The 25,130-nt window shown below is 41.6% G+C and overlaps 1 protein-coding gene and 1 long non-coding RNA gene across 2 annotated transcripts in view; one reads left to right on the plus strand and one right to left on the minus strand.

The window, feature by feature from the left end:
• Window positions 1–24,407, plus strand: part of LOC116229867 (uncharacterized) — a 78,785-nt gene extending 54,378 nt beyond the window's left edge. Inside the window, exon 4 of the long non-coding RNA XR_004167124.2 lies at window positions 22,812–24,407. This is a non-coding gene — a long non-coding RNA (uncharacterized LOC116229867). The remainder of the gene's footprint in view (window positions 1–22,811) is intronic.
• LOC149919955 (uncharacterized) lies at window positions 962–16,907 on the minus strand. The gene is made up of 2 exons (XM_090123400.1): window positions 2,567–16,907; window positions 962–1,623 (listed from the first exon to the last, which is right to left on the minus strand). Exons 1-2 carry the CDS (start codon window positions 3,003–3,005, stop codon window positions 1,511–1,513), a joined length of 552 nt encoding a protein of 183 aa, XP_089979526.1. The 5' UTR covers window positions 3,006–16,907; the 3' UTR covers window positions 962–1,510.
• Window positions 24,408–25,130: the final 723 nt, after the last annotated feature.

Raw genomic sequence — 25,130 nt, forward strand, 5'->3', positions numbered from 1 at the left:
ACGTGATTTGGCTGGCTTCAGACACACGAGCTCACACGAACGCTATACATAGAATATTTCTCTGGAATATTTTGTGTTTGGCTCATCTGAGTCACGGTTTCCATTCAAAAAGAATAGTGAAATAATTTGATTGTTTTAATCTAAAATATTGTTGTGAAGAACCTCATAGTAAGTGGGAAGAACTCAGAAGTGTGATAAAATCATTAGGCTTATGTAACTTATCAGGGACAACCGCAGATACATGTCTGTTTTCTACCAAGTTGGAGAATGGAAGACTGAGGGTATGGAACAAGACAAGGGAAACATGACTAGAAGCAAAGAGAGACGATGGTGATCGTTTGATGTTGTGTCAACAGCTGGCCAGAACTCAGTTTAGGATGGAAATCTAGAATAAAGTACTAAACCATCAGAAGCAACTTCTGGAGCAACCTCTCAACTGCAGGAGCTGAGGAGAAGCTACAGCTCTTTGAGGTGACAGTAGGGTCAGAAAATAAGAGAGGTATTCGCTGGTTTCCTTCCTGGTCCCTAAGTTCTTCAGCCACACCTGTTGTCCTAGGTCTTTTCTTTAATTCAGTTGTCTATAGTTAAACTTCTGGAAAGAATGGACAGCTCATCTCAAATTTTAATATTAATAGGAACCCGTGGCCATTTTGAGACATTTATTCACTATCCCTGAAGAAGATGGAAGATGTAACTGTTGATAAGTTGGTCTGGCTACTTGTAATTTAAAGTTACGTACCTGCTTGAAGCTCATGGCAAGATGAAGACTACAGTTTTAAAGTATTCTGATATATTTAATGAAATAACTTTAATCAAAGCCAAAATATATCATCTAAAGGAAATAAACATAGGATTGTTTTCTTAAAAAAAAATGTGATAGATGTAAAACCAAGACAAAGATTTATATGCGCACTGTGAGTGTGAAATTTTTATTAGGTCATCTGCCTTTAATTAAACAAAACATTCTTTGTTATCCCCGTGCTATTCTAGGGTAGGATGTTTTTGTCATTTTATGGTTTTGTTGGGCTATGGAATATTCCAAACAATTTGAAAATGTGGTTAGATTAGTTTTCCCTTGGGTTTGACCTCAGTAAACTTATCTTGCGGTAGGACGAGATGGCTTTGCCTTTGTCGTGTTTATTACCTCAAGACAGTTGTTGTGCGTTTAATTAATATGACATGAGGCTGTGTGTGTTTTGGGGGGAGTGGGATGGGGTGCTGTCTGCTCTGCTCTGTGGGTTTTTCCCCTATCCCAGAGCTTTGAGTCATCCCTCCATGTGGTCCCGCTCCCCTGGCTAAAGAGGGCTGTTGTTCTGTGGCACCAGAGGGTGGGGGAGAGGCGATTTGAGTCATCCTCAGTGCTTTGCCATGGCATACATTTCCTGCCCAGAAGTTGGGATTGGCGTGGCCATGGCATTCAGCTTCGCAGTCCTTCCGTTTCTGCCTCATGGTGTTTCCTGCGGCCACGCGCGTGTCTTCGGGGTGCAAAAAGAGAGCTGAAGCACAGCGCTCACTGGTTGACCTGCGTGCCATAGGGGCATGCAGGCAAGGTGAGGGTTTTAGTATTGCATGTAAGACAGAAGCCGTTCCTTGTGTGCCATTCATCTCTTTTTGGGAGCAATTCTGCAAAATAAAAATGGAAAGCGTTCGGTAGCACGGCAGCACATTCCTTGCTTTTTAAGCAGGCTGAGTCCTTCCTGGCACGGAGAGCTAGTGTTGATTATTTAACGCATTGAATGAGGCATTGAAATAATTCCTTTTTATTTCATTTTATTTTTTTTTATGGATTCACACGCTGTACGGTACAAAGTTTTTCAGAGCAGCGCCGCTCTACCCTTTGCTTTGAAAGTAATTTCCAGCTTACATATTTAATAACAATTACTCTACGTAACCAAGAGGGGCTCTCCCCGCCGAAGGTGCCCCTTTTCACTCCTCCCCCCCCAACCAGCGCCTTGGCGGGGGCAGAGAGCGCGCCGATGGCTGCAGGACGCAGCTCGCAGCGCGCGGATTAGCGTAATGTGTGCCAGACATTCCTCCTATTTAGATGCTGGCTGGTCCTGAATGCGGCCGTGTCTGTGTGAGGCGAGGGAGTTTCCTGCTTTAAATCACCAGCAGGCTCCGGCTGGGCGTTCCCGCTCGCGCTCGCTGCCCTTTTTTCCTTCCCCCTCAATGAGTGTCCTTTGTGTAACCCCGCTAATTCAGAAAATTCTCCGCGGTAATTGGAACTGCCCCGTCACGTGGCCGCCGCCCGCTGATTGGCCGCCCTTAATTGGCGGGTCGCTATAAGAGCGGCGTGCGGCGGCGTGCGCGCAGCGGCTCCGCTCCCGGCCCGGCCCCACCGCACCGGGGGGCTCCGGTGTACGGGCGGGGGCCGCGCTCCCACCCCGCGGTATCACCGCCCGGAGGGGCTCTGGGAGCCGCCCGGCGACGGAAAGGGCCGCTCGGCGCGGTGAGTGCGGAGGGAACGCGGCGCTGATGCGTCTGGCCCGCGTTGAGGGGCTGCGGGATCCGCCGGGCGCTGCGTGCAGCCCCGGTACGCGCTGCGGTGGGGCGAAGCGAAACGTACCTGGGGTGTGCGGCGCCTGCTTTTTTGCCTTCCTTTCGTTTTGTTGGAGGGAGCGGTTTATAAGCGCTTCTAGGAAGCCCGGCGGGGGAGAAGCGAGACGAGCACGCGTGCGGTGGCTGCGCGCTTTTTGCGCCCCGCCGGGGAAGGAGCGGTGCGCGCACGGACGCGCTGCGGGGCCGGTCGGTCGGCGGCTTCCGACGTCCCTGGGCCGACAGCCGCGTGGGGGAGAGCCTGGGGAAAGCGGAGGACGGGAGCAGTCCGATGGGCGCTGCGCATCGTGTTGCTCTGCCCTGGGCTCCTGAATCCGGTACGGGCTTGGAAAGCGAGATCCTGTGTCAAGCGGTTCCCGTTGGGTTCTGTTTAAATATGGCACCGTAACTGGGGCTGCGAGTGCTGCCCCCGGGTCGGGTGAGGAGCGGGAGTACCTGCGGTACGGCATGGGTTTGGCATATCTCTAAGTAAATACAATAAATAGCGAACGTATTACATGGAAACTGTAACTTCGGCTTTAAATCAGTTGAGTTCGTGACTTTTATTTTTTACTTTCTTTTTGAGCAGTAACTTCAGGATGTGTTTAGAAAGTGCTTTGGTTACCGGTTAAAAGAGATGTGCTCTGCGTGACACTTCTCGGTGTCTTATTTTGCTGCTTTTCTTGTTTTTGAAGCTCTGGTTTTAAATGCAGCCATATAAAAAAATAATAATAATAGGAGCTATTCAGTGTTGAGATTACATTCCTACTACGAAGCTTGTCTGAAGTGTTGGAAGGCCTTTCTCTCTTTCCTAAAATGATTTTCAGAAGTTCTTTAAACAATGCTTTATTTAAAAATAGAGCTCAAGGTTGCCGTGTAGTTAAACTTACAGTGAAAATGAGTAGGAAATGCCTAATAAGAGAAACAATAAAAATACTAGATCTCAAGATAAGCATGCCTTCTTAGGGCACTGCACCTTAGCAAATGGGGAAGAGCGTAACTTGACTTCTGCTATCAAAGCCCACAGCATGGGGGGGTGGGTTGGAACTAGCTGATCTTTGAGGTCCCCTCCAACCTAAGCCATTCTATGATTCCTTAGCTGAGGTGTGGCTGAAAGCCACCTGAGGAAAAGGCTCTTTCCAGCCTGGAGCCAACTGCTCCAAGGTCCTCTGATCATCCTGGGATTGGGGAGCAGCTCTGTGCAGCTGGGTACATTTTTCCTTATAGATTTACCAATTAAAATTCCAGAGAAAGAATTCATAAGGTTAGCATTCTTGCCGGAGGTCCCCCCCCTCCCTTTCCCTCACCCTCCTGAAAATAAAAAACACATACTGTTCTGCTTGAGTATGGAAAGCTTAAAAAAGGAGAATCCTACAGGAGTTGTTGTGTGTCAATAGAATGATCAGCAGCTTCCCATTGGGGTTTGCTCACCTGTTTTGAAATACTGCTATGAGGTGAGGGCTGACTGGTTTTAACGTAGGCTGAGATTTCAGGAATTAAATCAGCGTGTCCCGGTCTGTTTAGATCATGTCTATTACTTGTGTTTTGGTTTGTGTCATGCTGTTGACTGTTCCAGTTTATTCATTAAAAAAAAATCTTAACTTTTGTAGTAGATGATCTCATGCAAAACCACATCTTATGCTAATTCTGTTAGTATGTTATTGCTGTCTGATTTTTGTGTATGTATATAATGAAAATATTTGTAAAAAAGAAGAAACAACCCTGTCACTGGTAGATCTTGAATTAATAGAAAATGCCATTAAGAAACAAGTAAGTAGCGGTGCTCGATGACTGATGCAGAGAAAGGCAGAGGTGGGAAATGAGCAAAACGCTTCTTGTATGTCAGCAGATATTTTGCGTCAGTTGGCATCTCAAGTACTGGAAGGGCTACGTGGCAGAGTGGCTCCTGCCTCGGTTTGGATTGCTTTGGTAGCACTGCAGGAGTCAGTGGAGTCTGTAAAATATTTCAGCAGCGTGGATGGCAAGAAGGTGCGAGCACTGGGAGGTGCCTGTTGTGGGATGTCATGGTGTTGAGAACTGCCAGATAAGAGCAAATCCTGAGCTCCTTATTGGTTTTTGTTCTTGACAATATAGATGATCATTGTGGTCCCTTTCAATCTAGGCCATTCTATGATTTCTATACCACGTCGCTCCCTGTCCACCCCCCCACGCCCTTGGGTTGTAGGTGGATTTTCCAACCGAATCAGTTTTTGGGTGAGGGATGCCTGAAATCCTTCTGGTAGCTGCAATAACCTATGGAAACTTCCAATGTATGGTGTGTAACTCCTCCCACTCCCAGAGCATCTTGAATGGGTTAGATTATATAAAGTCCCTTTGATATGTATTTCTTTTTCCATGAAACACGCATGTGGTGATGGTGGGTACCTTTTGACAAGTATGATGATCTATCACTTCTTAGAAAACGATTCATTTTCTTTTACCAGGAATTATTTTTGGGGTAGCAGTTACGGCTCCAAATGCCTGCAATTCGGGGAAAGCTTTCAGTAAGCAAGGACACCCACTGTTCCCATCTCTGAAGATGCATTATGTTTATTATTACTTAGTGAAAGGGGAGGAGGAGTTACCTGCCCCTTGGTGTGCTTGTCCTTTGAGCAGTGAGACATTTTCACCTTCCAGTTCTGCCTGTGCTGAAGTTTGAAAACTGGGCTCTCGATATGAAGCCGCATTGCATAAATGTAGAAACATTCTGTTCACCCAGCTGTAACTTTAGCACTGCAGATAGTTCTTCTGCACCTATAACTGTTAGAAATGCAGTGTAATACGGCTGCAGCAGTTCTCCCAGGGGGGCGATCGGGCTATTATGTCTGCCTTGATTTGTTCTTACAAATAACTTTCCAGCTCTCGCTGTGATAAGTAGAACTGATGTTACTTGTTTGCTTGGGGTTTTTGAGAACATCTTTCAAAACACGTGTATATATGGCACATGTATAGACTTGTGATAGGCCACTAATGCTGCTTTAAATACCTTTTTGGAAATTCTCAGCACAGCAGAGTGAAGTCTAAGCTACTGGATGGGTATGCTGAAGTGCACTGTATATCTAAATGCTTCTGTCTCCTGCATGTATGATAGATATAATTATAGTTGTTTCAGCTTGTAATGCCAAAGCGTTGCCATCTCATTTCTGTGAATATATTGTATTGCTCCTAAGGTTGATAAGCTTAAGGTTGATAAGTATAAATTTAAATACGTGATGTATTGGTACACAAGTGTAAGTCGTCACTATGCTGCGAGTTTAACAGTCAGAAGGTAAAGCTGATTTTATGGCTCAAAGCAAATGAAACAAAACTTAAGAGTGAATTCACTCAAGAAATGATACGGAACTATTGCATGTTTTTGAAGCTGATCATAGCATGAAGACTTCTGAGTACAACATGTATGCCACAAAGTTCATTTTCACAAGAGGTTCTCTGGACCGTCACCCTGCCCAAAGGGTTAGGCTAACTATTTTTAAGTGAATCCTGATGGATGTATTTCTCTCTGGTTCTTTAAGATACTGACACAGAAATACCCATTGCAGGAAAGCCTGACTTCTGTAGGCTTACCAAACAATTAAGCCACTGCCTTACCCAACTATTCCTAGCAATAGGTTTGAACCACAACTATTTGCCCAAGGAAATACCCTCTTCTAAACTGCTGGGCTTGTGTGCCTCTACATCCCATCTCTATCTTGAATCTAATTGTCTGGTTGCCCAAATGGAGCTCAGATAGGTCCAAACCAGCTATGATGGTGGCAGTCACCAAGAGAAGGTGGTCTGGGTAAGGTTCATGGGAGACCGCTGTCTCCTGGAAGTAATTCTGTTTCTAGAGTGAGATTTCTTTTTAAAGAAGAAACCTTTAGTCACCCTTGAGTGACTAAGATGCAGAACAACTGAGTAACAAGCATTGATGTTGAGGGAAGAAAATAACTGTTCTTTAGAGTGAGTATACTATAATGCACATTATGTCATGGGATATTGCAGCAGATAAATGTGATGTGACACAACGTTTGCGTAGAAAAATATTGCCTGCTCAGTTTTTCTGAGTTGAAAATACCTACTTGTATACTGATGTTCAGATTCCTGCCTACTTTTGAGATATGCTTTATTTAATTGTTAGACTGCATCATAGTTGTCCTGTCCTAATGTTCACTTAGGGGGAAAAAAAAAATTCTGTTTCTCAGAGCAGTTCTGTTACAGTTTTTGCTGTTGTCTCATTGATTGCCCTGCGAAGCCATATGCTGATCCTAATGTTATACCAATATCACTTAAAGCTTTTGGCTTTATCCTGACATCTAGCCATGCCAAGCTCTTATTCATATCCATAGTGATAAGTTTTTGGTGTTTCCAAACCCTTTGTACGTAAGGGGCCAAACCCTCCTTATTGTGAATGTGTGGATGCTTATTTGTGTTATAATGGCACACACTCACTTTTAGTGCAAGACAGCAATGCAGCCCCCTTGGTGAATCTACACGTTGGAGTTATACCCTACAAAACATGAAGTAAGACTCAGCAGCTTGTAAAGAATTATGTTGGCTTTTCAGTGGTAATTCTACACTTCATCATTATGGTAACTGTGCCCACTACTTGTGAGAGCATCTTCCTGCTCGCTTCTAGGCTCCTTCTTGCAGGTTTGCTTATGTTACTGAAAAGTTACACTCTGTAGTTATTAAGTGATGAGATTTATCTGTTTCACAATAATCTTGTGCCAGATGTTTCATTTTTCTTCACTGTCAGAAGTATCTACTATAAATAGGTGCATGGTGCTGTTCAGTTTTGGAGCTGTCTTGGTCATGGTGAAACTGTTTATAATAATCAGTGCTCATTTTAAGAGCAACATCTGGTCTAAATTTTGCAGCCAGCTGTTCACACCTTAAGGAAAACGTCATGGGTCTCAATGACTTGTGAATAATTAAATATTTGTGTTCTACTAATCTTTCACTGCCCTTGCCTAACAAGTGTGTGGTTGGGCAGTAAATGTGAAATGGTTTCTACTAGCAAATGGTCCCTCTATCTTCATTGGAATTATAGGAGTAGTTGTGCTTTTGTGGGGCCTGTTTTGCACAATCTTCATTGGCACTGGGAGGAGAAAAAGAGAAGTTAAATCAAAACCCTGAATAACACATTTAGATATTATTTACAAGAACAGATTTATTGTGTACAAACAACTATGAGAGTATCTTGTTTTAAATTCCAGGCCTAGTTGAAAGTTATGATATTGTGGTGAGGAAGGTTTGTCATTCAGAGGTGAGCGTTACGGGATGGGATTCAAATGCTTTGGATGGGAGGTGATCATGTAGACATGAGTATATGATGACATTCTTTGTTTTGTACTAAAAGGGAGATGTTTGGTAACACCAGGCAGAAAGATGGGGAAGTGGGTGTGTTAGATTGGCCAAAAATATACTTAAAAAAAAAAAAAAAGGGGGGGGGTGTCTGGAAAAACTCTGTGATGGGGTAAAATAAAATATTTTAGCCATCCTAATTACTTTAGGAGGAATCTAAAGAAATTGAAAGAACTGAGAATTGTTTTCTTGTGTTAGTTCCTTAAGCTAAAATATGTGAGGATTAAACTTGCAAGGGAATAGTTCAAGTTGATAAATTAATTTCTAACCAAATTCATCGGGTTAGCAAGATGAAAACTTCAGCATGGGAAGGAACCTCATAGAGCATCAGCAAGTACTTAACACTTCAAACCTATGACCTTAATTAAGCTTCTGAATGAATGTATGTATAATGAGGTGTAACATGTAAGTACACATCTCCAGTGGCTCTGTCTGTAGTACAACAAATCACTTATCAGTGCACTACTCTTTCTGAATCAGTTGCATTAAAATGCGTTTTCCAAAGCTTGAGGGCATTTCCTTAGGTGGTTGGTAGAACACAAACTTCTCAAAAACAGCGTGTGCTTTGCTTTGTGGATGCCAGTGAGCTTCAAGAATGAATACAGGTGATGTGGTCCCCTGTGAATGGAAGAACAGTTATGTTGATTGTCAATAATGGCAGCATTTCCATCTCCTATCTTACAATAGCCAAGACAGCTTCCAGGTACCAGCTCCCTGAACCAGCAGCTACCTGTGGCACAGAATAACAGTCAGCAAAGTGCTTAGTCTGAGTGAGGTTTCACAGTGGGCAGCTGTGCTGCTCTTGGAGCTGCTGCAGCTGAGCTCTGGCCAGCAGGGCTCTGCCCCTCTGACTGAATTCCTCAGAGAGGAAGGAGCACATGGGAGGCCTCCCTCCCTGCAAGCAGCTGTGGAATGAGGATGAAATCCAATGTTTACTCTTTCTTCCGGAAACTATAGGAAATGCAGCTCTCATGTACATTGCATAATTGTATTTGCAGTTGCAATAGGGGGAGCCCAAAGAGGATGCAGGGAGAGCATGGTGTGAGAAGCTTTGATGCAAGAGGAAAAACTGCAGTAAGGGCCACAAAAATATTTAACTGCTTTATTAGGGAACTACTGTGATCTTTGCTTAAGGGAATTATTTTTCTGGTTTCTAAACATCTTCAAAAAATTGTTTGACCTTCAGTTAATAGGTGCCAGTTAACCTGTGCTGCAATGCAGTGTCCTTAATACTTGGAACTAGTTGTTAGTGGGAGTAGGGAAGGTGTGCCTTGTGGCTGTGATGGGGAGCTGGAAGTCAAGTTGGATCCCAGCTTGCTGCCATCTGCTGCCTGATGCAGGTTGTATGTGATTGATATATTGTTATTTCAAGGGTGTTGCTCACCTGAAGGCCATCAGTTGTTCCATCTTCTCCACTGTTGCCACATCCAGGAATTTAGCCTGATTTTGCACTGCTTGGACTTTGAAAAATTGGAGTGATTGATTATGAATAGTGGAATATTGAACAGGCTGCCCAGCAGCTGGAGTCACTGTCCCTGAAGATGTACAAGAGCTACGTAGATGTGGCATTGAGGAACATGGTTAGTGAGCATGGTGGGGGGATGGGGTGGTGGTTGGACTAAAAGGTTATCTTAGTGGTCTTCCAACCTTAATGATTCTATACCCAAGCTCTCTATTTCCACCTAAACTTCTCAAGAACACAGAAGTGCTACCTTTGGTCAAACAGGTGCAATATCAGTGGGACTCCTAATTGTGGCTGTGCTCTACCTGAGTGATCACCTGCCTCCCTGAAACAACTCAGAAGCTGTTAATTGAGGAATTGACTGTTAAGCAGGACTTGCAAAGAACTTCTGTAATACTGCAGCTGGAGCTGGGGATGGTGAAATCTCACTTCATGTTCAGAAAACCAAAATGCTTTCTGGCAGTGGGTCCATCTGAAATCTATGCTCAGTCTAGTGCATGGAAGTCAGGGTGATGCTCAGTTGCAGGTGCCTTGTGGGTTTTGTTTGGCCATTTCTGGTAGGCAGAATGACAAGGAGAAGTGGGTCATTTCTAAGCACAAAAGGTGACGTCTTGTCTTCTAATAACTACATGAGTAGCAGCAGCAAAGTTACAGTAGCAGGTACTTTCGTGTTATAAAACCAATGTGTATACCTGCAGGGTTTTTGTTGTTTTTTTTTTTTTTACAAAAAATCTCTGCCAAATTACTGTTGTCCTATGTAGAAGCTTCTTTTTTTGGAAATTAAGTATTTTAGTAGCTCTGCTGTATCTTAAAGGTTGCTCTGAAAAAGTTACACGGGCCATCCTGTAGAAAGTGAGTGTGGACTATGGCATTATACTTGAATAATAAACCAGTTGCCTCTCAACTATCAAGTGCCAGGATGTGTTCTTGTTCTCAGATGAAGTTAGCAGATGTGTTCTGCATCTCCCTGATCTGGTAGGGAGGGGAGAAAGTACTTACCTTGTCAAAAAGCTTGTGTTTTCCCCAGGAGCTTCTGCCCAGTAAGTCGTGAGGTTACCAGAATGCCCTTCAACAGTGTGTGACTGTCTTGTATATTTTCAGTATACTTCTGCTGCCTGAATATTTATCTGCTGAAACTTTCTGACTTCTTGGCTGAGTTTGAGCATATAATTCTATGGTAGGGGAGCAGTATGTAGTACCACATAGGTGCACATGAATAAGGTGCCTAGATAAGAGCAGGAAACCTTATTCAAATATTCATTTGGGGGAGGACTATAGACTAAGCTTTTCCTTTGTCACACCTTGGAGAAACAAAACCATTGGGAAAACTGTTGGTGAGATGTTGGGTCTTCATTCAGAAAGCCAATTAGACAGGAGCAATGAAGGTGCTGATGGATATTCTGAATAGCGTAGCTCTGCAGTCAGACCAAAGTTGTCTTTTTCCCTAGAATCCCTTTATTTTCCCTAAGTTATTTTTTTGGTGCAGGGCTGTTTCTTGGGCAGTTTTATATGTGCGATCTTATAGAATTTATTGGGGGGGGGGGGGTTGTACACGAGGTGATAAAAATTGTTAAATCGCTTGGACACCTTGATTTTTAAAAACAACACACCCACTTCATTGAGATGCTATTCATGGAAATGATTCAGTGCAGTTTCGGTGGGTTTGAACAATGGCTTAGTGGCACACCTATTTGATAGAAAGCTGACTTCTAAATGGGATGCCTGCTTTCTGCAAGTCTGTACATAACTAGCAGCCATACACTGAAACTTGGTAGTACCCACTAGTCCTTCTGTAGAGAGCTTCCTTCTCTGCATGCTATTTTCCCATGCATTGGAGATTGCTGAGTGAATTGGATTTATTGAAATGATTTACAGGATACCTCAAGCTTAATTTTGAGAACAGTTTTATCTTGCCATAAAACATGCCTAAGAAAGAATTGAGTCACATACAGCATGTAGTCATTTGGTTTGAAACAGTACGCTTGATTTTCTGCATGCTTCCCATAGGTTGTGATAGCAGTGCTAGTTCATTTGTCTTTATCTCTTTGTTCACGGTCCGTTTGAGTTGCAGATATAAGGATACACTACGGAGAGCATATAGTTGTAAGTCCTGTGCATAAACTCGTATTTAGAAACAGTAGAGTTGATATGGTGAGCAGTCTGTGGCTGTAAAGATAGCCTGAAGGTGTGCTCACAACCTGTATGCCGGTGCGTCGGTATGAAATCTCTAGCTGTAATCTCTCAAATATAATGTGAATTTGATGGCTTTATTCCTGCCCACGTGCATCTTAGGCACACGCTTGAGAGTGACTGTGCAGTGGATGGGTACTGTACAAATGAGTCAGTTCCTGTTCCTTTGGCTGAAGCTTCGTTAGGAGTTCTCAAAAAAGTATTTCAGAATGTGGATGTGGTCAACACAGTCATTTTCCAGGCATCTTAAAGGAAACCCACATCAACTGTGACAAGTGAACTTTGAACTCCCCTGTCCTGCCATTAGCAGACCTAGAGCTGTGCTGGGTGGAATTGCTCTTTTACTTTGGTTTACACCTTCACTCACAGCTTGTGCTTCTTGCCCTTGTGTGCTCAGCAGTTTTTCAGAAGAATTTCCAGTGGTGCTTCTGTGTATGACTGACTCAGTGCTCCATGGTGGTATGTCAGCTAGATAAGTAATTAAAAGCAGCTTCTGGCAAATTTGAAGCCACATCTAATTGTTCAGCACGTGTTTATATAACACCAAAAGTGTTTAAACCCACTAGGATCTAAAGAGTTATTTCCTTGTTGCTACTGCAAGATGTAGTGTGGAACGCTTTATTCTCACTGTACCTCCCAGGATTTAAAACATAGTTTTAACAGAGTCAGTTTTTCTGAAGGCACCAATTATTAAAATGTGTTTTTTCTGTTGATATATCAGATGGATTATTTTGACTTGGAACTGCTTGTCCTTTACTCTGAAACTTTGCCTATTTTGAATGGCTTCATTTTAAACAACTTTCCTGTTGTCTAACTATTGCAGTCGATTGTTTTGTACATATAGTACTTGTGTGTACATCATGCAAGATACGAATACACCACGATCTAGGCTCTGGAGTTATCTCAAAAAAAAAAAGATAACTTTCAGTACGCTTCCTCCAGTGATTGACATGTGTAACTCTACTATTGAGTTGTTACCTTGTGCTGATGTTTGTATCCATGTAGGTGATTGCATTTTCCCCATCAGTTATCCAGTGATGTTGCATTCTGCCAATAAAACAAAGATGCTTTCTCCTAAGAGCCTTTTGAAGGCTACTGGAGTGGCATGGTCACATCAAATAGGTCTGTAATTGCCACTGTACTCTTCCTTTAGGAGAGAATGCTACTATGCAGATAATAGGAAAATGTTTTAAATGTGTTGGAGCTCAAGTCCCAGGTCTCATATCTGGAAGATGTTATCCGTAACTCGAAAAGTAGTAAACAAATGACTCTGTGAGACTGGAAGCGCTTTTTGACAGGCTACAGCAAAGAGATTGTTTCATGCCTTATTTCACATGTTCACAGCAATACTCGTGAATCTGTTATGGTCAGAGAAAGGAAGAAGAGAAATAAGACTTGAGCTGAAGTTGATCATGCCATTAGGAGACATAAAATAGAGAGTCATGAGTACCCATCTTCCTTACTGCTTATCAAAAATATTCATGTGTGTTTTTTTTATTTGTGGGTTTTCCCCATCATCTGTAGAAAACTGAGGATTAATGACGCTGGCAATCTGATAATGACTCACATGTTATTGCAGTGCATTGCAAAATATCGGGTATATCTAAAACTTACTGGGTTGGTTATCAGGACCATTTTGTTAGTTAGTTTTTGGGCTTTGGTGGTTTTTAGCTCTGCTTTAATAGAATTATGTACTGTTCTTATACTACAAGGACAACTTTTTGTTCTCTTCATGTTGATATTAAGAATAAAAGTATACAGTGTGAGATCTGAATGTTAATATGGCTGTGTTTAAGTTGTCTTGTTGTCATTTTGACCTGTAATAGAAGGTTAGCACTAATTTTTTTTTTTTCTTCAGAGATTAAATTTAATTGCAGTAATGGATCTGATGCATTCTTCTGTTCTACAGTTGATTTTGCAGTGAATTTTGCTTCACTTTATTTATTCGGATAACCTTGCTTTTAGTTAACTACTTCACTGTGAGTGAATATGGAAGTCTCTATCTTCTGTGCTTAATACAAAGATTGTCACTGACTTTTAAATGAACAAAATGTGTGTGTATATACCTATGCCTGCATGTAGAGAGATGGAGTCCTCACTCATAGAACTGCCTCTGCTCTGAATTGAATCCCTCTGTTAGTAATTTCGATGGCAATACACACATGAAGTGGTTGGTCTGTTTCCTCTGCTTTTGAATCCATATTTACTCTTAAGCTTCATCTGACCTTTTTGTGCTTTTCAACTGCTTATAGCATTCTCAGTGGGATGTTTGCTTGATTGTCCTCGCTGCTTTGCTTCGACAGTAAATTGCTGGAGTATTCTCTGCTGCCATCTTTATTTTGCTATTCTAAGGATAGAAAATAAGGAAACATTCAGATAGAAAGGTATTGAGTTAGCGCAGGCCTGGCTCAAAAAGGCTTTTCTTGTTTGGAGTTCCATACACAATGCAGATATGCTTTGAATATGTTAAAAAATACTTGGAATGGGAAAGCAAATAATTCTGCAGAACTCATAAAACCTCTCCCAGATGGAACACCTAGGATTTGTTCTTGCTCTGCGTGATGGTATTCTTGGAAGTAAGGATTCATAATGAGATCTTATTTTAAATGCAAGTATTGAATAGCTGAGTTTAACAGTATCTAACGAGTGTGCATTGCAGTAATTCAGATGGGATAAAGTAGGTCAGGTATAGCCTACATTTCTATAATATAGCCTGTAGTCAATCTGTTTTGAGTTTTTTTCTCAGTATGTGTTAAGAACCAGGAATAATGGCTTCTCAGCAGAGCTCTTGATGGTTTAAAGTTGGGAACTGAAGTTATTTGTATGCATAGTGGGCATCACAGCCACCCTTGGAGTGGTGCTTATTTGGACTGGACTGGGAGTCCTCATGAGAAGCTCTGGTAAGAACTGTTCTTTTAAGTTTAGTAGTTCCCAAAACAGCTTTTCATATTGCAGAATAAATTAACTTGTAGTCTGCCATTGCACTTATTAGTATTGGAGCATTAATCACAGAGTTTGATTCATAATATTTGCTTAATAGATGAACATGCAGTTTAGAACTTGAGATTGGCATTGTCCTCCATTCTGTCATAACCAAAATCTAACAGGAGTCAAATATTTAATCTTGTACATTGCTGATATTTCATACAGCTAAGGATGTCAATTCGAGAAGACTTTTTCAAATACCCCAGGATGTCCTAGTCCTCATTTGTTCTTCAGTGCTGTCAATTCCTCACCACCATCTCTGCCTACCCTGAATAAATTGGTTGTCTTCATTGTAAGATCACTTTAGCCAACAATATATTGATTCCTATTTGTCTATGTTACCTATAGGACTCTGTTAGCATTCGTATAGTTCTGGAAGTCTTTTATCTCAAGAGAGCTATTTCTTGGTTCTTTCTAGCTATATTTTTATACAATGGCCTTTAGCTATTTTTTCTTGTTTTTGCTGGAGGTGGTCTAAAAGTGATTCATGCTATGGAAAAACTGGAAGATAATCTTGGCAGGACTCTGTGTGGATAAAACAGCCTGGAGGTTACATCTACTGTGGGAGAAGATGATTCTCCAGCTGGTCTCTCTTCTGTTTCGTGGCAGCTAGATCATTCAGACAAAACACTGCATCCACAAGTTCACTCTTCTCTTCCAAGTTCTGCATTTCCCATTCTGAGAAAGGGATAAAGTAAAAGTTAAATCCCTGGTGTCTCTGCCTCTTATTATAATGTGGTCATATATACTTTTTGACCTATTAAGTTTGTGGCTTTATGGTTTTTCTTCAGTATCCCATTCAGCTCCCTCTTCTAGTGTTGGGTTGCTAAGCTGTGCCAGAGTTGTCGTTGCATGTCACGAGTAACCTTTAATTTATCAGCAGTAGTAGTAGTAGCATTGTCAGCATCTCTTGCATCCTTGAGACCTATCCTGGACTTTCTTGCCTTTTTACCTTAATTATTGTGACTCTTTTTAGAAACTTCCTGATTAGCAATCAGTATGTACAGAGTGCTTTTGCACTGATGGAAGCAGCCACTTATTTGCTGACCCCTTCATTATTTTTATGATGCCAAGCATGAGAGGTCGTTCTGGCTTTAACTTGCATGCGTTACTCAAATGTTAATAACATCATTAAATAAATCAACTGATTGCCCCTATAGTACAGACCCAGATCCAAATAGATCCTTCTGTTTAACTACACAAAAGTTAGGGTAGTACTGACATCCATCACTTTCTCCTGCCAGTGTTCTTCTCTGTTTACCTAATCTCATCACTTCAGTACAAGTGTGTGTATATTTATGTAGAAGGATCTTCATTTATATGGTTGTTTCAGTAAGATGCAGCTTTCCTGTTTCCTATGGAGCCTCTGTCTGTATTTTAAAACTCCTCTGCTGGTTAACTGCAAGAACTGGAGCGATTTCTACCACAATGTGCCTGGGAATACTAACTTGGTGTAAGAAATTCAGTATCTTTAGAAGCACTTACTGCCTTTAACACTGCTACATGCTTTATGCCTTCATGCAAATTATATGTGGAATGTTGCACATGGAGAGTTTTGCAAGTTTTTGTTTGTATGCTGTGACCTGCTTGTGTGTATTACTTAGAGCAGATTTAATACTGGTAAATATATTGACTCTTATTCTACAGAACCAGTCCTTGTTTTGAGAAGCTTCTGAATACAATGTACCTGTTGCTCTTCTGTGATGCGTACTTCTGTTTCTTTCTATGGTCCAAAGGAAGCAAAGTCATATGAGCTGTGGAGTAGACATGCACGTTAAGGTCTCTGAGGCATAGTAGCATGCTGTTGTCATGTGATAATCTTCAGGCAAGATAAAGTGTGTCCCTGACTTGCACATTTCTTAAGGGTTTCTATTAACACTTAAAAACTGTGATTGTTTTTATTGTTGTGATGGGCTTGTTGTTGTAAACAGTTCAGAGAACACTTACTGTTCAGAACAGCGGTTGTTGAGACCTTATTGTCTAGAACAGCATTCATTCCAGAATTTCTGGAGACCTCAACTAGATACATCTCTGCTGTAATCTGGAACAATGCTCTGATTTCCAGCCTTCTGAGTTTTTTAATGTTCCTTGGTGTTCTTCGTTCATATCTGTTTTTTAACACAGTCTACCTAAGATGATTGGGTTATTCATTGAAGTATACAGACTTCGTGTTTTCTAAACATGTATGTGGGTAACATAGCATTCAGCCCTTCCTGGTGCATTGTGTAACTTGTCTCTTGTGTTTCCAGGAAAAAAAGCGTTCTGTTGCATAAGATAACAGGTGTGAAATTTTGTGTGGACTTGTTCTCTTTTTCATTCAAGTAGGATTGTTTTAGCATTTAGTAGGGGAAAGGATGGTGACTGTTTTGGGGAGAAAGTGAGTCCCTCTGAGTCATAAGTCATGACAGTGCCCAAACCATCCCTGCAGTCCAGCTTCCCCATCTTAGAAGCTCACAACTAATTGGACTGGAATTCGTATCTAAGCAGTCATTGTATTCTCTTTCCCAAGCCTGGCCAGGTCTGTCTGGGGGACAGGGTTGTTTTTCCTGTAGAATAATAAGATGATCGGAAACAGCTTAGGTTGGCTTAAAGAATAAATGTGATAAACTTCACATTGCAGCTGGCTGAAAATGCTGGAGGAGCTACCTCCTCCTCCAGCTGAGTTTGTCTGACAGTAAGGTAATTAGGAGGAGAGGGTGGGTAAAGAATTCACATTCACCAGCCTCCTATTGCGTGTTAGGGTGTGATGCAGGAGCAGGTGGCTTTGTCGCGTCATCTCCATAATTGAATAATCAAGTGCCTTTATTGCAAAGTTCAAGTGACACATGAACAGTGTTGTTCTCCTGAAGTAAGTACTAACTGCACTTGGAAGAGTAATTAACTTTAAAATAGGTCCTTGAGGACTATACAGAGGGATCATACTGTCAGAGCTGGGAGTTTAATCTTAGAAATTGTTGCCATTCAGAAACTTGTCTCATCCCTGGTGTGCTTTCACTAATTCACTGGGTTGCCATTTCAGAGCGGTATTTTCTTCCCCTGGTGTTCTGTGTGTAGAGGTATCTGCCTTGAATAAATGACAGTGGAATGAAAGATGAAGCCCCCTGTATTCCCCTAGGACTACATGCTAGGCACGCTTGAACCACATGGTAGCGTAAATTGAATTGCGTAGCAGGGACATTGATGGCTGGACTCTAAAAACCTGACTGTGCTGTAGGGGAGAGAGTTGTCTGGATAAATTCAGCCACCGTCAGAGTTCTCTACTAGTTAGTCTTTTTAAATTTCAGCTGAATCATATCTGTCAGCACTAAAAATAGTGTGTTGTGCTTAACCTGTTTAGTTTCTACTCATGTTTCAGTTGGATTGCTAGTCAGATTGTTAATACATGGCACGCTGGGGGTGTGCTGTTGCAAGGTACGTGCGTGCTGTAAAAATATATAAGTGAGCTAACAATCTGATCAAGTAATTCTCTGACACTGTTGAATGTCGCTTAAAATCTCTGCTACAGCAGCAACAGCGGTGTGCTGTGAGCACCAGCTATTTGCCTCTTAATGGCAGGGTGGGCCTCTCCCTTACAAGCAGCACACCCTGATGTACACCTGACATACGCACGCATGGTGCGTCTGGCAAACGTATGGAGCAGACACGGGGGCTGCACACAGTCTGACTCACACCTTGCGTGGGTCTGCCTTAGGGATGTGAGCTCGGGGGGGGCACAGGTTGAGGGGGAGGGGAGAGGGTTTGTTTTTCACTTTCCTATCCTGATGTTTTCCTGCTTCGGTAATCTCCTGTGCTGTGATTGTGCCTTATGCTGAGAGATGCTGGGTTTGTGTTCACGCAGGCAGTGAGCTGGTGGTGCTTCTGTAATGTTGCATATGCTGCTGGTGTGTGGATAGTTGCCTTCTGCATTTCTTGTGAGGAGCTGAGCTGAAATCCTCTGGCGAGCTGTCTGATGCTCTGCCAAAACAGAGCCCTCGTGTGTAGCGTGTGCTGCTTTTACATTAACTCAGTGCTCATAACTTACTCACCAAATTGCAATTTGAAGTCAGTTTTTCCTATTATTACTATCCAGTGGACAGTTACAATGTTCTGGGGTGTAAGAATTGACAAACGATAGCTGGTGACTGCGTGCTGCTTACTTGCAGAACAGTGTCATCCTGATACAGATACTGTGAAAAGGAAGATCATTCCTTCTTGCTATGCAAATAGCTTAGGAACCCTAATTCATTCTTATATGCTCCTGTGGCAGCTTTATGCCTCTCTATATAAATATAGGCTTAGATAACTTCAGTGGACACTTAACTTCATATAAAACTGATTTTATTTGTGCCTGTATGACTATTTTGTGTTCATCTTTCTTTTATATATACACACACACACTCAACTCCTTATGGTGTCCTTTATGGGTTTTACAATGAAGCCAGTTTGTCTACTTATATTAAATATTTCGAAGACTGTCCATAAAAATCAACTCAGAAACAGGTCCTGGTTAAGGGTAACTGTGTTTTAATTGCTGATAAATGCAACTTTAAAAACAAGCTCGTTACTTGGCCTCTGAGAATGCAAGTGGTTTTGCCTCTAGGAAGTTGTTTTAGGAGGCTGTGCCAACTCTATACCTCCCTAGGCTTGCTCATACTAGTATTCTCTGGTGGAGCAATTCAAAAAATGTCTTGGGCAGGGTTTTTGTAAATGTGCTCAGCCCAATCAGAAGCCTCAGTTAATGGAGCGATGTATAAATAGTGCAGAGAGTCAAGTGACCATCAGCTGGTCTGAATGAGTTTGACCAATACAGTCACAGGGTCTGAGGTATGCAGGATCTGAGATCGCTGGAAAACATGCTTTGCTGCAGAGATATCCTGGCTCTGGTGTAATTAGGTAACTGCAGAGGAATTTGTGCGTAAGAATGTGTTTTTAATTAGACACCTGTATTTAATGTTGGTTTCACCTTCTGTATCGTTACCTTGGGTTTTAAAACTTGTGCAATAGTTCTCTACAGTCAGTGCCTTGGCTAACTTTTTCATTAAGTAGGGCAAATTGCTGTGCATAGCTGAACTCCACAATTACACACTCTCTTTTAAAGCATATATCTGCTCAGTTGAAACAACGTACTGGGCTGTTTCACTGAATTCTGAACTTAAGACATAATGGCTATTTGCCTAAGTTCATATTAGGTAATTAGAAGTTCTTGGCATACTTGGTGAATGCTGAAATTCTGTCGTATTGTGCATTAAGCGTGGAGAAATGTTTCTTAACTTGCAGTCCAGTGCACTGACTTGCAGGCTTTTGGCTATCTTTGGTGAGAATTTTAATAAAACTTGCTTAAACTGTCAGCTCTGAACCTGGGGAGGTAATGGCTTGCTTTCTGTTTAGGAAGTACTGAAAGTATCCCCTGCCTCATTTTGAAATATTGCAACATGGAGCTTAGGCAAAATAATAAAGCTTGTAAAGCGGCACCTACTTCTTGTTCAGTCACCTGTGGCAGTGTTGTCCAAAACAGTATTTTTCCTGAATTTAGTGACATCATGGGGGAAAAACTATTGTTCAAACTGATACAATTGACGTTCCTTCCCCCCACCCTGCACCCCTCACTTCTGTGATCTTCATACTTAATAGCCGTTTTCTCTTTTCATGACAGAATTAACAAGTCAGTGCTGTCTCTGTTCTAATAATATATTATCCCACAATGTGAATCTCTCCCACTACAAAACTGATTGATCAGGACCTGTCTGTTCTGTTCCCTGTCAATCCAACAGATAGAATGTTAACTAAAAAATAGGTATTGACTTTGTTCAAATATGGAAAAAGGTACAGTGGTGTATGTATCTGTGCATGTCTTTCTTGCTTTGAGCTACTTAATTTTAAATCACAGTAAACCTGTCTTGATTCAGCAAGTAAAGGTAGGAGTATGTTAAGCAGTGATTCACAAATGTTCTAATGTGCTGCCTTTGTATTTGGAACATAGCAACATCCCATAGTGCTTTTCCAATTTTATCTTGATCTGGTGATATGCAGCTCAGTTCCCTCTTGATAGATAAACCTCTGTTAGAAGAGTTCACCAATGCCAAAGCATCACCTGTCTATATTACAGATTAGGTGTGGTAGGTTTTTTATCCTTTCACATGATAATGAGAATCTAGTTTGCAGAGATATCAAACCCGTGCACTACTCAATTTGAAATGAGGATTGGATGACCTAGGCTGGTGGTACAGCTTGAGACTTCATATTATGTACGTGCAGAGCAGGTCCACTGTGCTACAGGAAGGGTCTCTCTATCTCTGAGACCTTTGCAGACCTTTCTTTGAGGCCCCATCTGGAGCACTGCGTCCAGGCCTGGAGCCCCCAGTACAGGAAGGACATGGAGCTCTTAGTGCGGTTCCAGAGGAGTGCCACTAAGATGATCAGAGGGCTGGCATACCTCTTCTGTGAGAAAAGGTTGAGGGAACTGGGATTGTTTAGCTTGGAGAAGAGAAGGCTCCGGGGAGACCTCACTGTGGCCTTCCAGTACGTGATGGGAGCGTATCAAGAGGAGGGGGAATGGCTGTTTATGAGGGAGAGGATAGTGATAGGACAAGGGTAAATAGTTTTAAACTGAGATGGGAGGTAGATACTAAGAGGAAGTTTTTTACCCAGAGGGTGGTGACACACTGGAACAGGTTGCCCAAGGAGGCTGTGGATGCCCCATCCCTGGAGGCATTCAAGGCCAGGCTGGATGTGGCTCTGGGCAGCCTGGTCTGGTGGTTGGTGACCCTGTACATAGCAGGGGGTTGAAGCTAGGTGATCTTTGTGGTCCTTTTTGACCCAGGCCATTCCATGATTCTGTGATTCTTTCCTGCAAGAGCCCAAGATCTTAGTGGAGTGGAAGTACTGTAGAGAGTTAGCAGGCTTTTTTGTTGGGGGAACAGCAGGATGGTGGTTTGTGTTGAGGAGTCAGGGAAGTGTAAGGAAAGCATTGCATACAAGAGGAGGGGAAGTGCACAGGTTATGGTAAATAAATTGTGCAGATCAGTTTTCCAGCAGGAATCCTAGTATCTGTTTACCAGCTTCAGCTCTGCTGCTCTTGCACTTCCAGTAGCACTAAATATTGGCAAAGTGCTGTCAGAAGTACAGGCTAGCAGGGATGCTATATAGGGATCAGTTAATGTCGATTCGTGCTTAAATACTGCTTATGAAATGGCACTGTGGAAAAGTTCAGGAAAACTATGGGGATGTAACAGCAACCACTCCTTTCCAGAAGTACTTTATAGTAATCTGTTATTTGCTTTCCAGTAGATCTGTCCTTAATCTCATGCTATGGCTATGATCTAGTCAAACATGAATGGTAGAACTGTTGTAAGCAAATGACTTAAAAATAATAATAATAAATGTAGAAATGCTCTTACAGTCAGTTATGGATGTTTTTTTTTTTTAAAAAAAAAAAAGCAGAAAACACATAGCAGGCCAGTGACAGTGTTGAAAGTATTGTCATTAAAGCTGACAATCTCATTTGTTCCTAAGTAAGTGTTTTAATAAAGTATTTGAAATATTAGATGAGCAGTTTGGCCATTTTTTGTTTTTACATAGCAAGAAGTCAGCATCCACTTAGCTCTACTTGAAGAATTCAGGAAGTTATACTGAAGTCACCATTGGAAGGACAAGCTAGATGTGTATCTATTCATGTTTTTCTTGGATGTGCTACACAGAAGGATGACAGGTTCAGCACTGAGAGGAATTAAAATTCTTTCAATTGATACCAAAGTATTTCAAATTGCTATGTTCAGGAGTTTTTATGCAAAGACTCAAAATGCTGTTATCTAATAGCAAACTCTAAGCAGCCCCCTTCCTTCCCTACTAAATAATGTATAGGTTTTACTTCTCTCACTGCGATGTGGGATATGTTTCAGCGTTTCAGGATTACCTCTGTGTCTTTACATTCAATTTGATTTAATGCCCTTTTGGACAGTGTGAGAACAGCCTGTTGTTTGAAAAATTCTCAGTTTCTCATACTACACTGAGGATTAAGGGGAGACTTGAGTTGGCTTTTGTTCTGATATTAGCATACTTCAGATTTGCGAGCATTTCATGTTAGCTGCTTTTGACTCTTTACTAGTGTAGGAAAATAAAAACAACTTATTTCAGGTTAAAATTTCAGGAACACTTTGTGAATGCCTGTTCATTGTAACAAGTAATAAGTGCATAACTGAGGTGATTGTTCTGACAACACTCTTTTCTTGTAGAACATTAACTGTGGATGCTTCTCTCTGTAAGGTCTGTCTACACAAATATTTCTTATACTGATGTTTTTTTTTAATTGTTTCTGCAGGTGGTGTTGGACTAATGCTGTGGATCGTTCAGCCCAGAACTTGTAGTTGCCCATCAATCGCTCAGTAGTCAGTGTAGATTCTGTCTTTACAATCAGCAGCTACATCTGGCTACTGGGTCTCTGATGACATCTCGTATCTTCCATCTAGACTGTTTGTTGGATTTCTGTCTTCTCTCCTCGGTGCCGAGCAAATTCACAGTGCTAACAAGTTAACATCGGAAGTGTGGCCCCAAGTAAAGGATTGGATATATTGGATGTTGGATCTACTTTACAGTGGGAATCAGATCAAATATCTGAATGTTTTATATTGGGAAGCAGAAATGTTTTCCACAGCCTCTTCTGGGGGCTGTAGTTTAACTGGTATCTGTAAATTTGAACTATAAAAATGATTGGATTTCTTCAGTGAAGAGTCTTCAGCCTACCCTAACCAAAGGATGGGTGTTGAAAAAGGTATCTTGTCTGATTGTGTGACTGTTGCATATTAGGGGAGGAAATGTACTGTGAACTGCGGTGCACACAGCTGCTGTTAATCAGTTGTGTGGGAAGACTGTCCAGGTTTGGGGCATGAACCTGGCATACAATGTAGATTTCTGTGTTTGTTAAGCAACAGCTACATTGTCTGCTGGGTTTCCAGCTGCCTGGAAATACAAAGTGGAGGGTTGTCTACAATTTTTTTTGTCAAGTTGCCTCTCTGCCAATCTTAAATAAGGAAAAATAATGCAATTGAGGTCTGTGGGCTCCCTTACTGCTTGTTCCAGCTCAAGTGATCCAGCTGGTGTCAGTAGAGCTGGAAGCCAGGGTGGATCTGAAACTAGTTAAGAAGAAGGTGCTACAAGGGGCTGGAGTGTTGCAGGCATCTGAACTTGAGCAGCTCTCATGTAGGAGCTAATGCATGCTATGTACATAACCATTATCTTGCCTTGGTGATGGTCTTGCTTTTTCTTTAAACTTCAGAGAGAGCTGTGTGTGTACTGTATAGTTAGGAAATGGTTTTCAAGAAGGGAGTAGTGGGAAACTTTTTATAGGTCTGATAAATGTATTTATTTTAAAAAGCACTACACGTGGTATGGCTTATAAACAAAGTGCCTTGAAGTAATTGGGGAGGGATAAGCTAATGTCTTGAGTGTTGGCACCAGCTGGATCTCTTAAGCTTCACCAAAACTAGGATGTTTCACTTGTGCACTATATTTAGCTGAGCAGTGACAAAACAGGCAGTTTCAGTTTGAGAAGATTAGGCCTGGAATAGCAGGAGACTGTCCATTCAGACTTGAACTGCAGTCATAGTAGTGAATGGGGAAGTTTGTTCAGCTTGAGTTTGTACAGCATATGGCTGTACTGTTAACTTTTCAGTGTTGGTATCATGTGCACTTTGACCATAGACACTGTAAGAGCTGTAATGGCCAAAAATGAAGAAATGTGTGGCTTCGTTAAGCCTGTGTTCTCTGAATTATCTACAGGTTGTTAAGATCAGCAGGCATCCAGAACTTTTTTTATTTGAATAACATATTTAAAGAAGCAGAAGGGTTCCTAAGTGAGTGCTTGTATTAAAAAATTTTTGTTTCTGTTAAAAACAAATAAAACTTCTAGTGGTAAGAACTGTGTCCTTCTGTTTACTCTATTGAACTAGGTTTTCACAAAATGTTAAAGGAACTAGGGAATGTAATGTTAATTAACGTATCCAGTGTAGGCAGTCCTGCAATTCACCCTTTGCGTTTGTTTTCTGTAAAATTGTACAGAACTGCCTACAGACAGTATCTGGAGCAAATATTGATTCTCCATGGAAGGAACTGGATTATCCATATATCTTTGGAAACTGCTTGTTAATGTTGAGCAAGTGTTTGTCCTCTCCTTTACATGATTTCCTCAATGCTAATCTGTTAGCATGTATTCTCTTCGTAAATTGGTGAAGACTTAAATATGAAGTTAATTGTTTAAATTAATTGGCTCTTTCTTGGTTGTGTTACTGATGTTTCTCTCCATATAGCCGCCTCCTGAATCTCGACAAGCATACTTACGATATTCATAAAAATGGCAATATATTCCTGTCTGTGGTGTTTATGAGGCTCATTTAGCTTTAGTTGGAACTAAGATAGCAGCAGTTCTTATGTTGTTGCTTTGCTCTTGTGCTAATAGTTGTTCAGCTTCTCAGGATTCATATCAGAATAAGGTAATTCTGCCCCAACTGGCTATATGGCAAATGCTGTATAGCAATTAAAACATATCACTGCAGTATTCAGTATTAAGCCCCTCTCCTATTCAGTATTAAGCCCCTCTCCTATTCAGTTTCACTTCCCCACTGTTTCAGTTAAACTTACAATG

Source organism: Phasianus colchicus, chromosome 1 (genome assembly GCF_987193195.1).
Source record: "Phasianus colchicus chromosome 1, bPhaCol1.hap1.1, whole genome shotgun sequence".
NCBI classification, from domain to species: domain Eukaryota; kingdom Metazoa; phylum Chordata; class Aves; order Galliformes; family Phasianidae; genus Phasianus; species Phasianus colchicus.